General features: G+C 40.9%; 2 protein-coding genes across 2 annotated transcripts in view; one reads left to right on the top strand and one right to left on the bottom strand.

The window, feature by feature from the left end:
• Window positions 1-71: 71 nt before the first annotated feature.
• Window positions 72-4527, top strand: LOC106948583 (transcription factor Sox-8-like). The gene is made up of 3 exons (XM_015034333.1): window positions 72-705; window positions 2166-2407; window positions 2488-4527. Exons 1-3 carry the CDS (start codon window positions 305-307, stop codon window positions 3210-3212), a joined length of 1368 nt encoding a protein of 455 aa, XP_014889819.1. The 5' UTR covers window positions 72-304; the 3' UTR covers window positions 3213-4527.
• A 2325-nt stretch (window positions 4528-6852) lies between these two features.
• The window catches only part of LOC106948584 (arf-GAP with dual PH domain-containing protein 1), a 35844-nt gene continuing 30379 nt past the window's right edge, over window positions 6853-12317 (bottom strand). Inside the window, exons 7-11 of the mRNA XM_015034334.1 lie at window positions 9842-9925; window positions 9284-9346; window positions 8508-8579; window positions 8190-8418; window positions 6853-7846 (exon numbers count right to left, since the gene is read on the bottom strand). Coding sequence (XP_014889820.1) covers window positions 7818-7846; window positions 8190-8418; window positions 8508-8579; window positions 9284-9346; window positions 9842-9925 — 477 coding nt within the window. The 3' untranslated portion in view covers window positions 6853-7817. The remainder of the gene's footprint in view (window positions 7847-8189; window positions 8419-8507; window positions 8580-9283; window positions 9347-9841; window positions 9926-12317) is intronic.

The following is a 12317-nucleotide window of genomic DNA, read 5'->3' as shown; positions in this document are numbered from 1 at the left end:
TTCTGTGTCTGACGTTGTTTTTCCAATTAATTGGGGAAGGAGGTCCCCTTTTTTTTCTTTTTTTTTTGTGCAAGCCAATAGCGGATGGAGGTGGAGAGATTGCAGCGTTTACTTTTCGATGAGCTTGTCAAAGTTGTCATACATTGGGGTAAATGTGAAGGGGGATGGCAGCCTCGTGCCAGATCTCTCCAGTGAGGGAACTTCATTTGTTTTCGTGGCGATCCAGTCATAACCGCGCGCTTTTTCGCATTTGGAGAGCTTTCCGCGAACTTTGGAAACGCTAAAATAAGCCAAGTTGCAAACTATGGCTGAAGCGCACAGCATACTTACTGAGGATCCGTGCAGTCCACAGAGCAGCGGCGGCTCTACGCCCCGGCACGAACTGGACCGGGAGGTCGGGAACTCTCCCGTCGTATCTGACGCGCTGGCGGTGGCGCGTCCGCTCGCTGGAGCGGAGAGCTCCCCGGGGGACGAGCGGTTCCCCGCCTGCATCCGAGACGCGGTGTCGCAGGTGCTGAAAGGGTACGACTGGTCGCTGGTGCCCGTGCCGAGTCAGGGGGAGAGGAGTCTGAAGAACAAACCGCACGTGAAGAGGCCGATGAACGCCTTCATGGTGTGGGCGCAGGCGGCGCGGAGGAAACTGGCGGACCAGTACCCGCACCTCCACAACGCGGAGCTGAGCAAGACGCTGGGCAAACTCTGGAGGTGAGTGGCTGATTTTATAGAGAGAGCAAAAATATAAGGAGGGTAAGATCGACAGTACAGCAAAACACAACAGACAAGAAGTGCCCAAAATGTCCACAGAAAGTTATTCTTGAAAATAGACATAGATATGATGGAGATTTTTGGAATTTGAAAATTGAAAATTTGAAATTTTACATTGTAGGGTTGAGCCTAATGAGTGAGGCTCACTACTTGAAAAATGAGAAAAGTGAGATTAGAATTTTTGAAGTGAGGTTGTTTTTAAAGATTATAGTCCGTTAATATCGAATTAAATTTAATTTATTACCTTCCTGGTTCCTTAATTTTTCATTAATTTAGATTAGTTACACCCAGTGGTTGAAGCCAACAGGAAGACACAATCATGGAGATCCAAGACAGAAGTGGATATCTACCACCTAAAATAAAAAACATCTTTTTGCAAATGCCATTTTATGGGCCTTTGAATTGTTGTGACATTTGTATTGAACTGTATTTTACACAGCAGCTGATCCATATTTACATAAATAATGTTGTCCCTATTTAAAACATCACAATATGTCTGAGATAAAACTAAAGCAATGTTAAAAACAAAACCCGCTTCTTTCAATAGTCTGTTTTCCACATATTAAAAACCGATTACATATATGAGCACATGATTTCTGTGAGGTCATTCCATCAAAAGGTTGTGTGTCATTTATATCTTAATGTCAGAATTTAACTATAAGGTTTCAATCGAAAAATAACCCACATCTAATGTTTCAGTCTCTGTTTTTAAGCTTTTTTAAGCTTAAAAATATGTAACATAAGTTTTGCGGAAATAAAAGCACTATTACAAGTGAAAGACTCTCTTTTCACACCAACCACTAAGGAGTGACAACATTCACTAACCATTATATGTGGAACATTTTACAACTACTCACAAATTTTAATATTCTGCTCTTTTCGAGTCACAGTCTTTCAGTGTTTTTTTTTTTAATATAAATCAAGGCAAATGGATTAACCTGGAGTTAATTAGTAAGGTTACTGTGGTAGACGCTCGTTGCCAACATTATCAGGTTATAATGTTAGCTTGATATCAGGCTATAATGTTAGCCTGATAAGATATATTGGTGTTGCTCCAAGATGTTTGTTTTAAGTTAGGAAACAATGCACTAACTTTATATCAAACCGCTAACTAGCAATGCATAGCAATAAGTCAGTTGGGGGTTGCGCAGGACTACTTAATGCTCCATACAGATGAAAAACAAAAAAACAAAACATGAACACTTTGGAGTTTTTTCTTAGCACCTCGGTTAAAGGATTTAAACCATTCAAACGGTATGATGGGAAAATGCTCCAACTTTTAAATCACAAACAGTAATGCTAATACCCGTCTTTGCCTTTCCTAAATAAGAGATAATGCTTAGCCTGCTTTGAAGAGAGAATGCCTCTGTTCAGTCACTTCTTCCTGTCTTTTGTTTCAGACTTCTCTCTGAAACAGAAAGGCGGCCATTTGTTGAGGAGGCTGAAAAGCTGAGACTGCAACACAAGAGAGACTATCCAGACTACAAATACCAACCTCGAAGACGCAAAAGTGCTAAACCAGGCCAAGGGGACCAAAGACCACAACACCAGCCCCAGCAGGGCTTTTATAAGACGGAAGCTGGGTTGACCCGGCTAGGTGGTAAAGGAGAGGCACCCAAGAATTACAATCCAGACAGACCAGGTGACGAGATTACAAAATCTCAGCAATTGCAATCTTTTATGTAAAGTGAAAAAAACTGAATGTTTTTTGTCTGTCTTTAGGTCAACCTCATGGTCCTCCAACACCCCCGACAACCCCTAAAACTGAGCTGCATGCTGGGAACAAGCATGATGCCCATCGTCCTGTTGACAGTAGCACCGCTATCCATTCCAACCGAAACATCGACTTCAGCAACGTGGACATTTCAGAGCTTAGCACCGAGGTCATCGGCACCATGGATGGCTTTGATGTGCACGAGCTGGACCAGTACCTTCCCCCAAACAGCCACATCACAATTCTTCCAGCCCAGATGGAACCCAGCAGCCTGAATGGATCATACATCCCCCAAAGTGCCCAAGCTCACTCCAACAGCTCAGTCAACTGTATCCTCAAAACACCTGAAGGGACATCGGCGGAGGTACCACAGGAAGACACTGGCCAAAAACCTCAGATCAAAATGGAGCAGATGAGCCCGAGCCATTGCAGCTCGTCACCTTCCTCTTCTACTTCACCTCCTCCGCCCTCGCACCAACCTCAGTACACCTCTCTTAGTTCCTCCACCTCTGTGTCTCCTCCTAACCCGCCGGACTACACTGACCTTCAGAACGCCAGCCTCTTTGGCGCGTTTTCAGGTTACCCTGCCGGCCTGTACCAGTATCCGTACCTTCACTCATCTCGCAGGTCTTATGCCGCTCCGCTCATCAACAGCCTGGCCTTGGCGCCGCCTCCACGCAGTCCTCCCTCTGTCTGGGAGCAGCCCGTCTACGCGTCTCTCTCCAGGCCTTGACAGGGACTGAAGTCTGCCTTCAGACTCAACCGCAGCTCACAGACAGTAAACAAAATCTCATCTGTTTTCCGTGATGTGAAAAACATCACAGGCCTTTGTTGTCATGCAGAAAAAATCTGAAGACTGACAAGAACTTAGAAATATGTTTGAAATTGGATGTCTTGAAAGGGTAAATTAATAAAATTCTCCAAACTCAAATTCATTTGGCATTCCATACCTTTGTAGTTAGCTGAACCTTAAAAAATCCTTACAATCAAGACATCTGCCACTACCCACTATGCACCAGGGTTCGGCATTGGCAATGTGATGATGTCATTCTAATAAATAATATCTGCCAAATGGAAGTAGCTCATAGTTATATAAATTTATCAATAGTCATAATCTGTCATATTTGATAAGAGTCAACTGGTTGAAATGGAGTTTAAAAGTAAAATACATACAAATAGGTGGTCCTAAGTACTGTACAATGTACAATGAAAATATCTCAGAAAATGTTGCTATGCCATTGTTTAAGTACATGGGTACCAAGCATGAAGTCAGGACTGGTTCTTGCTAGACCAAGACCGCACTCTCCAAGACCAAGAGCAAGAGCAAGAGCAGGTCTTCTGAGACCAAGACTAAGACATAACAATCTAAGACTGAGCTCAAGGCCAGGAAAAAACAGGCTGAGACCGGGCTCGAGCCTTCTACCCCTGATGGACACCAACTTTGTTTGTGGGTTATAAAACTGAGACAGGAAGCAACGAAACAGCATAGTGTGGGTACAAAATGGGGATAACAAATGAAGAGTTTAACCCAGTCCAGGTAGCAGTAGTTTAGGACAGTTTCTTAAACGTACTTGAGCAAGTTGGGAACCTTTGATGACATGGCTCCCAATAATTCCTGCATCTCTAATAGTGAAACATTCAGTACAAGTTGACCTCTCTGCAGGTATTTTTTAAATTTATTATAGGTATATTAAGTGTCCAGGTAATCTACCATGAATGCTTTGGACTCTAGAAAGAAACCAATGCAGAGGAACTCAACCTGCCATTGTGAAAACATTCAAACTCAAAGCAAGTTTGAATCAACAAGCTGCCTGGCGACAGTCCAACAAGAGTCTCTGTGAGCCTGCTGTAATCTCATGGTATATATATTTTTTAATCAAATGAATCTCTTAATTGCTCTTGTCTTCTGTGCCTTGGTTATTGCTTACAAGTTTTCCAGTTTGCACGAAAAAAATCTGAGAATTTATTTTTTTGAAACTTGTACAATTTGTGAGATGATTTATCTAATGTGGGACCTCAGCTGAATAAAATGGTTCTGATTGATTGTAGAGGGTGTGCCTTATTGCAAAGTATTCTAGTGTCACTTTACATAAGAATAACATTTCGTAGGTAACAATTATGCATCCAAAGGCTTTAATCAGATATTATTGATACAAGACGTTTTGTAGTGCATTTTGTATGGTGTGCAGACACAGTAGACTTTAGCTCAGAGGATCTGTTTACAACTAGGGCCAACAAATAAAAGCACTAAAAAAAAACAATTTGCTTAGAATTTCTTATAAGATTTAAATGGAGCTGTTTAGATTGAGCAATTTCCCCAATTGGAGACTAATAATGTTTATGTGGATAGAAAAAAATGTTTGATTATGTTTTCAGATTTTGGTCTCTTTGGTCAAGTACCGTTTTTTGCATTTGTTTAAAATAAGACAGTCTATGTCCCCTTTTTGGTTCCATACTCTTACACCAAGGTTCATCTGCCTGGTAACAGATGTTTGTTCCGTGTTCCAATGACCGACTGGACGTATTACTTTCAGTATGAACATTTGGGGTCTGCTGAGCCAAAGGTCCCACCCGATTTTAAACTCTTCCTGTTGCCTGGCACGTACAGCTCACTGGCTCTCTGTCTCAGCAGTTTACCATGAGAACCTGGCAGCCAACAACAACAGCACAGCCAGACAGAAGACGCATTGACAAATTTATATTTGCAATGGCTGGAATCCTGTGGAAGGTTGTCTCAGAGAGGGAGATCATCAGGTGGCAGGTACACTGGCAGTCATTTAGCCCACTTTTCTTTCTATTAGAAAACGTCCAAATCATCATGACTTTTAAAGGAGAACATTGACCGCAGTCTAGTAGATTTCACACTATGAGATGACGGGTCTTTGCAACTTGAGACCCATAAATTTGCCAGTGACAGTTTTCGACCAAATAGCTGTTGATGAGAAAAGAGTTAGAGTTAGTGATGGGTATTATGCCTCACTGCCCAAGGTAATTATCTATCAAGGGCTCTCAGCTGCAAAATAGATATCTTTCACTTGCTTTGAGTTATTGCTTTTTGTTATCACACTCGTGGAGAGTGGGTGTCCCTCTATTGCCTCGTTTCCACTGAGCAGTACAGCACAGGTTGATGCTGTTTGACACACTGTTTTATGGTCCAATGTACTCAGGAAAGCATTTCCACTGCCAGTTGGACTCTCGTTGGTGAGACAGGGTTAAGCCTGACCTGCTAACATTTCTTCATACTATTGTGACAACAAACATGAGCACTAGTGTATCTTGTTCTTGTCACACACAGTGACATTTTTACCATTCCATTGTCCTATAGACCTACTACTCAAGTGGGTCCAGGAATGGTGTGGTATGGTTCGGTTTTATGGGTCACTTTTACAATCGAAACATACAAAATAGCATACCAAACCACACCAACCCATTCTGTACCTCTTAGTGGAAATGAGGCATATGTTAAACACAGTGTAAGCAGGATAAAGGATAAAAATGTAATTCTAACATGGGAGGAGTAACTGCGTACACAGTCTAATGGCGCCATCTGCTGGACAAATTAGGCATTAACCTAACATTTAGAATGTCCTTGGTATCGTTTCTCAAAATACTAATACCTGAATAAAAGGTGAATTTTAACTGCTGAAATGGGTACTGTGATTGTGATAGGCGCGGTTCTTTGAAGGACACAGCCTTCGTGAGTGTGATGCTGCCTTCTATTTATTCCGGAAGTTAGAACCAACGACATAGAGAAACCATACGGAACTGGTCATGGGAGCTGGGTTTGACGTCAGACCCGAGGTAACGGCATTATAGTTAAGAAGTCGGGATTTTAACATGGCGACGCCAGTAAACATCGTTTGCAGTACCTATTACAAACCTCATTTTAAGTTTTACTTTCCACGAGCAATCACCAGTTTCAGGCGCTACATGTAACAATGATTTTAGACTCGTATGTCTTGTAAACCTGTCATCACCACAGCTAATTATGCGGAGTGACCATATTGAAACAAGAAATACGCCTTCCGAATCTTAAATCTGTGGAATTCGACTATGGAGAGCGTTCCAGTTGATTCCAATAGTTTTAACAAAATTCTTTAACACCTAAAAGCTGGCGATGTGTCAAAATTAAATTATTTGTATCAGTTTTGGCAATACCGGCAGTGTATTTACTTTGTATGTTATCGATATCAAAATATGCAGTGTCACACACTTCTACTGTCAAATATGCGGTGACCCACAAGGGTCAGTAAAAGGAAACCACAAAGGAAGCTATGCTAAACTTGCTAGCATAACTTCCGTTGGGACTTTTGCATGTTGTTGTCCCTTCTGGGCCACCATACAAACAACAAATGAGACACAGAACATATAAATATTATAACCTTGTCTCTGGTTCCTCTGTTTTCATTTTTTCAAATTTATTTCCCACAACGATGCAAGAATCAACAAAACAGTGTGCCTTTGAATCAAGATACAAAGAACAAATTGAACATTTGTAGAAGTGTTCTACAAATTACAATCCCGTCACATTACAATCCAAGAAAGCAGCAAAAAATTAGCATCCCACGATGACATGGTATGTTCGACAGTACAAATAAATAAGGGCGCAGCTTCTGTTTGGGGTGGAGGTTTTCTAAAAGGGACCCTGGTTGGACGTGGAGGATCAGCCTGCTCCACCGTCGTTAACAGCAGGTGGTGTTCACTGAGCGTTTGTGTGCAAGTTTTGTTTGTAGGCATGGTTGTTGTTAACAGCACTTTGTAGAATTCAGGTTTCCCAGGGTTTCAGTGCCAGAGGTTGGACCTCGCAAGAGTCCTCAATGAAAACATGACGATTCCACACGCACGATTAAGACACTGTGGTCGAAAACTGTACATTCAATAAATTAACAACGTGTTCGTCTTCATTACGCGACCAGTGACATGACTCTAGGTTACATAGCTACATTAGATCACAGGCAGAAAGAACCATTCACAAGATGAAATCCAGGGGTGTAAGGGTAGCTTGATGCAGATGAGAGGTCCACATGGCTGAGGGGCAGGAGAAGAGGGAGAGGGAGTGGGGTCTGGTATGACAATGTACAGCACAAAGTTGGTAAGAGCAGTATTAAAAGACATCATCTCTACCCTTCCACCTTAGATCATACCAACCATTGTCTTTAACATAGACTGGAGTCCTTCTGTTCTCCTTTTCTTTTTTAATCGGCCCATTCCAAAAACCTCCTCCTTACCCAGACCGGTCCCCAATGCCTCCCCACTTGTTGTGCGGTGCGGGGTGGGGGGGCTGTCTCTCATCTCTCTGACTGGGCTGGTCCAGATGACTTTGGACTTGCTGTAGGCTTCAAGGCTTGTGTTTAAAATGGGCCTCCACTGAAACAAACAATGAAGGAAACGGAAATTAGGTACGGACACAAACCGATGCACATGCAGCCTTCCTCAGTGTGAATGTTATGGCGACCGAGAGGTACAAACTAATACATGACGGACGTAAACTTCTAAATACACAAAAACGATGCAAACAAAAAATGCTGCAATCACAGAAAAAAAACAAGCAAAAACCTACAATTAACTAAAGAAATATGAAGGAAAAAAAATATGCAACCACAGAAAATGGAACAATGTGTCACTGTAGATGGACTTGATGGGGTAATCAATCAAAATCAGTTTCGGTCCGCATTCCTATCTGCACCTGTCCAACATTCCAAATAACAACCTGCGTATTCCTGTGGCCTCATTGGTCGATTGATGACTCTCTGGAAAGCCGCGATCCAGTCGCGCTGCTCGGCCTCTGTCTCGCAGGCAAAGAGGAACTTCCTGTCGGGTGTGACGATGGTGATGCCGTGGTTCCAGTGGTAGCCCTGCGTGGACGGGGGCAAGCCGGCCAGGACGGTGTAGCTGTTCTCCTTGCTGCCAATGAACACTTCGCCCCGGGCGTAGGCGTCCTGGGAGGGGGTGGGGGAACAGAGAGGGTCCCGTTAGTCAAACATGTCAGGCCTCTAGAGGACCTGGACGGAATCTGGTCTTTTCTCACCAGAGGGTCTTTGAAGTACATGAGCCGCCGGTCGTCCATGGTGAACCACCTCTTCTTAAAGCCTTCCGTGTGCTGCAGCAGAGCGAGACAGAGAAATTACAAAGAGGGAAAAATCATTTTTGAACTGCAGTTTGCACTCAACATAGAAAATAGTGGTTTCAACAATGCTTGGCAGAAGTAAAGAAGGGAAAGGTAATGAGTAGATAAATTAGGAAGTAAATTAACAAGGAAAATAATTAGCATTTCAAGTTCCTGCTTTGACATGAACTATTTCTCAAATGATCCAAAAAGAAAAGTTTTGGACTACTTGTTTTGAGGGACCTTCAAGGGACATTGGTTGGGCGAAAACAACATGTAAAATTCTTGGATTTGGCTCGATGAGGAACTTTATCCATCTGATCAGAGGAGCCATGCTCTCCAGGTTGATGATTAGAAGCTTGGTTCTCCTAGAGTTCAGCTGAAGGGAGTTATGTTCTAGGCAGTTTTTCTTTGAGGTGCTTCAGTAATTCAGAAAGTTCTCTCACGATAAAAAAAATATTCTAAAATGTATTATTGATCTGTCCAATGGGGGGGTGTGTGTGTGTGTGTATATATATATATATATATATATATATATATATATATATATATATACACACACACACACACACACACACACACACACACACACACACACATATACACAAAGGAGAAGTGGACCCAAAGCAGCCTTGAAACACTGTCTTGAATATAAATTATTGATTTCCTTTCAGTTTTACTTTGGGTTCAATACAAACCTTTGGGCCGGTTTTCTCCATGAAGCCTTCTTTCATAAAGTTCCGTGTTAGTTTGGGCACCAGCTACAAAAAAAAACAAAAAACATTTAAGATTTGCATGAAATATTAAAAAAGTGCAAATGAAGTATCATCATAAAAAACCTAAACTGAATTAGGTTTACCCCATCTTGCACATTATTTTTGTGTTTTTTTTTTTGTTTTTTTTTTTACACCTACCAACTAATACCAACAACAATATGAGTAATTTTAAAATCAAATAATGGTAAGTGGCCTTAAAAATAATAATTATTCTATTAATACAACTTTTTATTTAAGATAAGCAAATTAATCTAGATATCAACAACCAAACAAAGACGCCCATATAGAACGTTTCTGAAGGATTAGAAACAGAAGATGTAACTGGTAGAGAAAATGTGTGTTAAGGAAATATCATCTCATTTTAGGTTTTACAGGGAAATCAGTCTGAATTTAAAACATGAACCACCGTCACTGAGGCAGCGACCGGAGCCATAAGCCTGGCTCCCAGAAACGTGTTGGATCAAAGTGCATCTTTCTCACCTCCTCGTCACTCGCTCCAGGGAAGGCCACCTGCAGGTAGTGGAACCGGGCTGCTCTGATGGCATTGAACCAGTCCACCATCTCCTGCCAAGCAAACACACACTCTCATTAGGAACACCTCCTGCACGACACGACAGCAAACTCTACCAGTGGAAACGAGGACTTTCTCTTTTGTTTTTGTTTTTTTGGTTCTGATGTAAAAATAAGAGTTTTGACTTCTTGTCTCCATCAGTATCTCCACTGCAGATTGAGACCGACTGAACTCAGTGAACTCTTCCTTTCACAACCCCTCAGTACTCCTACTCTACCAGTAGAGGGAGCAGTGCTTTCTTTTCTCCCCTTCACTCTGAAATTCATTTTTCTAGTATACTTATTTTAAAGATTAAACCAGAAGCTGCAACTGAAGTGAAAAATTTTATGTAATTTTCAAGATTTCCTTTCACATTTCATTGACGATGAATAATCAGAGTCAGAGTGATGTTTTCATGTCGTCAAGCTAAAATGTATGATCTAATTAAGATCATACATTAAATGTTTCGCCATCCAGGCCAAAGCTGTGCAGTTAAAAGTACTCAACTTAGTAGTAAATTTACTATGAAATAGAAATGAGCTGGAAGACATTTTAAATAGCCAAGGAAATAAACAAAATAAAATGGGTTATGAAGTCTCAACAAAGCAAAACTGATGTTCAAAACATGTTAATCATTGACTCAGAAACTTTTCAGATTTATCTTTATAACCGTGCATACTTATTATGAACCACTCTGATCTTTCTATATCAAGCACACATCAGCATTAGATTGCGTCCTGTTATGCAGATGAGTTAAACGGGATTCAACCAATTCCATGAAGGAAATTTGAAACTAATACATGTTCACGCATTAGGAAAGCTGTCTGTGCTTTTCACAAATGTTGCAAAAGTCTGCAAGCTCATAACTGCACTGACTTACATGACTCTTTATAATTTATCTTCCACACAATTCGGAGCACATTTGGCAAGATGCGTTCAAAGTGGTTTCATGGACGGCATGGGATTTCTAAAACAAAGACTGATCCTGGCATTTGAAAGCTGTGCTCCAGAAGGGTTGATGTTGAGCAGAAAAACCAACCGTATTTCACCATTACCTCATATAAAGTGATCACCCGGAGCCACAAGTGTCTCTTTGGATCTTACAAAATGCCTCTTTATAACTTCGGCTAAACCTCATGTTTATAAAGGGGCAGTATTATATGTTTTCCAGGCAGATAGTGCCATTTTATAGCATAATCAAGTAACTCTGTTAACTGCAGTTAGTATATGAAATAAAAGAACTTTTACTTCATGATTTAACGATTTGAAATTGGGCCTCTGTCTCTTTAAGAAACTCCCGCTCTTTCTGAAACTCCGCCTTCAGGAAGTCGTCACATCGTTGCTCTTCTGGTAACCCTGTAATAATGTTTTTACCAGCTATTCACCTAGACGTAGCTCGCATAATGAGCTCAGCAGATACGCAGCCCTGAGAATCATTATAAAATGAAGGAAAGCTAAAAAATCTGTAAAAATTATTTTTCAGTTAGAAAAGTTACTTTTTCCAAAGGATAGTCTTCACCAGTAGTGCAAGCTTTACCATCGGCATCATTTTAGTCAAAACCAGCAGTGAGACAATAAAAACAGCAGCAAACATATTTCACATTTAGTTTCTGCTCTGAAAAAGTCACAAAACAAAATCCTCTAATCTGTTTATGGACTTTGGAGAATGTTTTATTTTTTTTATTACACTGGATTTATATGTCACTTATACGACATCTGCGCTGGCATGCCATATAACAAGCTGAGGCAATACCAGCACAATCCGCCGTTTACAAGCAGCAAACATGAAAGGAGATCAATCACCTGAAAACCTTCAATAATCAATTTTAATCATGCTTTATTTAGGGATCACTTTCAAACAGAGTAACACAGATGCTAATCAACGCTAAAAATGTTTAGAGCACACAAGCTAGAGTTATATTCTGGCTCAAATATATCAGTTTGAACATTTTGGACCCGACATGTTTCCTCTGTCTGTCCTTCCTTGTTTTCTCCAAACTCTGATTTGTATTCTTCAAGGAAAATTAAGTCGGTCTGGGTGAAAAGGCTTCAGGATTCAAGTCTCTCATCCAGCATAATGTTTGCTAAAGCTAACAAATAAGTTTGAAACTTTCTTAGTTGTGTTTACCGCAGATTATTTTTATTTTTGTTGTCTAATATTCTCACTATTTATTCCTGGCTCTTTTAAATTCCAGTGTCACTCATGTTTAGAATGCAACATTTACTTTTTAGTGCACTTTGTTAGCCTAATAAAAACCATCTCCTTGTTTTACACTTTGCCTCAAATGGAGAGTCTGGACTTTCATCTATTGAGAAATGATTACCAGACGGAGGCGTGGACATTTTTTGGGGGGCAAAATGAATGTACGTAGCTGAAAATAGACACCAACATCGGTAGCTTATAAG

Source organism: Poecilia latipinna, unplaced genomic scaffold, assembly GCF_001443285.1.
Source record: "Poecilia latipinna isolate Pla-1442-1.1 unplaced genomic scaffold, P_latipinna-1.0 Scaffold295, whole genome shotgun sequence".
Taxonomy (NCBI): domain Eukaryota; kingdom Metazoa; phylum Chordata; class Actinopteri; order Cyprinodontiformes; family Poeciliidae; genus Poecilia; species Poecilia latipinna.
The sequence above is the reverse complement of the archived record's forward strand: the minus strand, read 5'-3'. Positions and strand labels throughout refer to the sequence as shown.

Excerpts from the sequence above, each read along its gene's own strand:
- LOC106948583 (XM_015034333.1), top strand. The coding sequence starts at position 305 with ATGGCTGAAGCGCACAGCATACTTACTGAGGATCCGTGCAGTCCACAG. Across the intron at positions 706-2,165 it reads ACGCTGGGCAAACTCTGGAG|ACTTCTCTCTGAAACAGAAA; the intron begins GTGAGTGGCTGA and ends CTTTTGTTTCAG. Across the intron at positions 2,408-2,487 it reads TTACAATCCAGACAGACCAG|GTCAACCTCATGGTCCTCCA; the intron begins GTGACGAGATTA and ends GTCTGTCTTTAG.